Source organism: Schistosoma mansoni, chromosome 5, assembly GCF_000237925.1.
Source record: "Schistosoma mansoni strain Puerto Rico chromosome 5, complete genome".
Taxonomy (NCBI): Eukaryota; Metazoa; Platyhelminthes; class Trematoda; order Strigeidida; family Schistosomatidae; genus Schistosoma; species Schistosoma mansoni.
In genome coordinates, this window is record NC_031499.1 from 4,077,736 (window position 1) to 4,082,219 (window position 4,484).

At 30.4% G+C, this 4,484-nt stretch overlaps 1 protein-coding gene across 1 annotated transcript; it reads right to left on the minus strand.

Moving 5' to 3' along the window:
* Window positions 1-1,250: 1,250 nt before the first annotated feature.
* Window positions 1,251-4,151, minus strand: Smp_146760 (hypothetical protein; the record flags this gene model as incomplete). The annotated part of the gene is made up of 2 exons (XM_018797679.1): window positions 1,251-1,426; window positions 4,097-4,151. The coding sequence occupies 2 exons, from the start codon at window positions 4,149-4,151 to the stop codon at window positions 1,251-1,253; spliced, it is 231 nt and encodes a 76-aa protein (XP_018652697.1).
* Window positions 4,152-4,484: the final 333 nt, after the last annotated feature.

Genomic DNA, 4,484 nt, shown 5'->3' on the forward strand with positions numbered 1-4,484 from the left:
TACAACAAAAGTTTAATTATTTATGATAGAATGAAGGTAGATTTATCTGGGTCGCTAGTCAGATGACATTGGCTTAATTTACTGTTCTTAAGGTTTCTGAATAATATATACGTAGTGTGTCCAATAAATGCACGGGATGAGATCTTAGTAGCTTTGTCTAACATAAATTAGGATGTATCAATTTTAACCCTCGTTAAATAATCTTTGTTTGTAGCCATACATTTATTTTATTACCATTTATATTGTTCAAAACATTCCTGGATGTTTTTATACTTCAGATTGTTGACCTGTCTCACCGTTTCACCATTAGCTAAGACCTTGTGTACGAATAGTTTTGTAAAATTCAATTCATTATTGATCGTATGAGTAGTAAATTGGTGACCTGAATTTTCGCGGATTTCACTGAAAACCTTTATTGATTTATAAATGCTATATTCTTTACGTACAACTTTCTACAGATTTTAGGCAAGTTTTTTTTCAAGTTTCAAGAAAAATTCAAATAGCTCAGTTCGCTTATTTTTTGAACAGGGTATATATACAAATATTAAGCAATTGACATTTATTTTAAACTTAATTACCAGAAAAGGGTTTTGTGGATATTATAGTAATTTAACAGTTGACTTCATGAGTCAATTAAAGCTAGACCACCATGGAGAACCTGGAAGCATTAGACAGCCTATTATGAGACTCCTCAGCAGTGCGTCTCCACGATCTCGCCTCGGCCGTACAACTGACTACTAATCTATGTAAATTATAACCATTAAGTGTTAAAGTATTTACTACTAATCTACTCGTCAGTAGTGAGCATCCATGACCCCACGCCGCAGGATTTGAACCCAGGACTTATCGATCCAGCGCGTGAACGCTTAACCTTCAGACCACTGAGCTCGCCGATATCTAATGGTGTTAGTGTCTAACTTCAACCAATCTACGAAATTGAGTCAGCGTCCACCACTGTCTCCAGTGAGTAACTGCCTCACAACAGACTGGGTTGAAGTCCACTGATTACAGCTTCTCACTAGAACTCCAGGAAATCTATCTTGAAGTTAGTCACTAGTGTAAATATGATGATCATTATGAGAAAGGGATTTTCCCTAATGATCTAACTTCAATGAATTCATGAACTTATCTATTCAATTAAACTTAATTACTCAAAACGCATTTTCATAGATCCAAAAAAAGAGATTTTAGTAATTCATGTAAGATTCATATATATGGTAACTAATTCAATAGACACAATATAATAAAATTTATTTGAATACCTTTAAATTTTCAAGTTCTTTATTCAATTCTTCTTCTGTATAATTTTGATTTTTTATTGTTGAATTCATTAATATTGAATTAATTTCATTTAAAGTTTGTTTATATTCTTGATAAGCTTCAATATCATCATCATTATGATCATGATGATGATGATGATAGAAATCTCTTTTAAAAAAATTAATAAATAAAAATTGAAACAATTAGTCCCCTTTGATAAATTTCAATAGTATAATAAGAAGAATACGAAGGTTATCAGAACTATATGATGATATAAATTCACTTAGTATTGTTTGTTTGAATCTTCCGATCGATGTGTTAAGACTGCAACTGGTCAGTCTCTAATTGGCATATGTGCATACTGTGAGTATTGCCTCGATATAACCTTAATTCACAAGCATTGTAAGCAGAGATGGATAGTGGCTAGCAGTGGAATCCAGGACGCGCGTTTCGTCCTATCTGGGACTCGTCAGCTGGATGTACCTGCATCTCAGAGTTCATGTTTACTCTGAGACTCGAACCCAGTACCCTCGCTTCAAACGCCATCGCGTTATCCACTCAGCTACTGAGTCCTGATAGCCACTTGCTTGTGCAATGAGGTGAAGTTTAAATTCACTTGGTATTGTTTGTTTGAATCTTTCTATTGATGTTTAGGATGATGATATATTAAAGTAATACATTTCGAACAATCTGATCACATGAAACACACTTGTTAAGAACATTTATATATAAAAATAAAAGATCAACTAGACTGGAAATGGGGAGTAAGAGGAGACAAGGATAATAATAATAATAGTAATAATAATAATTATTATTATTATAATAATAATGTGAAAACAATTTGAAAGCTAATCACTCTGGATAGTAAGCTAATAATACCAGGGTAGGTTTAAGGTGACAACAAACTGTTTTTGAATACACAAGAGGTGGTTTCAATTTTCGTATGGCTAAGGCTTCAATAAACCTTAGTATAAACCCTTTCTGCACTTTTATACAACACCATAAAAGCCCGAGTTAAGATCAATCTTATGGCCTGTTTCGATTATGCGTTTGGTAATAGAGAATGATGGATGTTTATCATCTACTCATATCGAGTTATTTGATTTTTTTCGTAACCATTTTGGTACATGTTCACATACCCTATGTGTGATCAGATTGTTCGAAATGTATTGCGCTAAGAAATCATCACATAGTTCTGATAATCTTCGTCTTCTTATTACACTATCGAAATAAAAATTAAATTATTATTATGATAGAAGTTTCTTTAAAAATATAAGCAGATGTTCTAGGAATTTGTATATTCGGGCTCGTGAGCACTTCCCAGTGTGGTTAAGCAAAGGTGTAGTCAAAACGGTTAACAGCTCCATTTTAGCCCATTTTGTTCAGATAGGACATAGAGCCAACATGGAGTAATCTTTCACAATAATATATAGTGTTAACAGTAGTCTATCTAATTCCATCAGAGTGAGAATCCTGCAGACGGCTGAGGCAATTGCTATTCCGATCAAAAAGCCAGAGCTTTGCATCCAAAAGAAATATGTTCAACTGCTCCTTTTACCCTGGCCAACTTCAGGGTCAACTTGTTAATAATCAATTTTATATTATGGTGACATTAATTTGATTAATGCTCATTTTTATATCCTAAACTTATTTTATCTACACATCTTAACAGTCATTATTATTATCACGCTTGCTAACCTTTTAGATAAATTTATTCATCATCCACCCCCAATCTACCACATCTGATCTGATTCATATTATTCTACATATTACGTAATTTCTGATTTGTAATCCCATTATTCTCTCTCTTACCCCATGTCAACTATATTTATTCTGATCATTTACCTTACGATTTAGTTTCACTTATAAACTGATTCAAGTTAACACTACATGTTAGTCATCCCAAAAACATGAACGATTTGATTTATATTACAAACATTCCTTGATTCAGTTACAGTTTTTTAAATGATGTAATCTGCCTTAAACTTGGCCAATTTTCTTTTGTGGATTATTATTTTGGATTATTAATTGTAGAACCTGATGAGAAATTATTGAAAAGAATATTCTTCGTTTATATTAATTGTGTTTTAAATAAATAATTAAGTTATCAGAGGGGGTTTTGTGAAGGTTTCAGTATTTTCATAGCTGAAAGCATGGGTCAATGGAAGCTAGACCACCACTAGTGACTGACTTCAAGAGATATTTCCTGAAGTTCTAGTGAGAAGCAGTGACCAGTAGAGTTCAACCACGTCTGTTGTGAGATATCAACTCACTGAAGACAATTAGTGAACAGTTGCTCAATTTCGTGGATTGGTTAAAGTTAGACATTAACACCATCGGATGTCCGCTCAGTGGTTTATCGGTTAAGTGCTCTGGCGTGAGACAGGTAGATCCTGGGTTCGAATCTCACGTGGCGAGATCGTGGATGCGCACTGCTGAGGAATCCCATAATAGAATAAAACGGCCATCCAGTGCTTCCAGATTTTCCTTAGTGGTTTAGCTTCAATTGACTCATGATTTCAACAATGAAAAATTAAATTATTATTATTATGAATAATTAACTTACTTAAAATAATCAGGATAATTTTCAATTAATTTTAATGAATCAATTATTTGATCATCATTATTATTATTAATTTTATTATTTTTTAATAAATTTAAATTTTCTTCATTTTCATTAAATAATTGATTATTATGATTATAATAAATTTTATTATTTTCATTGAATTCTTTATCATGTTGTAATATATTAATAAATGCTAAATAAAAATGAAAACAAAAAAGAAATTGTTTAAATTATTTAATTATTAGTTACCATGGTATTTATTTAACTTACATTTTCTAATTGTTTTTAAACGATGATGTTTTTTTAATTTTCTAGATGGATTCATTTCATCATTATTATTATTATTATTATAAGTAGTAGTAGTATGATGATGATGTTTATATTTTAATTGATTTGATTTATTTTTAACTTTTATAAATAAATTAATTAAAGAATCCATAATTTTTTTTAAAAAAAAATAAATAATATTTTATTTCATTTAGATAAGGAAATAAAAATGAAAAGTAAAAAAAAATTAAAAGAATATGAAAACTTGAGATAATTATAGTTTGTATGAATTAAATAATAATTTCACTGAGCTAAGTGAAAAATCAAATTTTTTCAGTTTTTTTTATTTTTATTTTTTTTTTTGTTTTTTTTTTGTTTTACATAATTTATT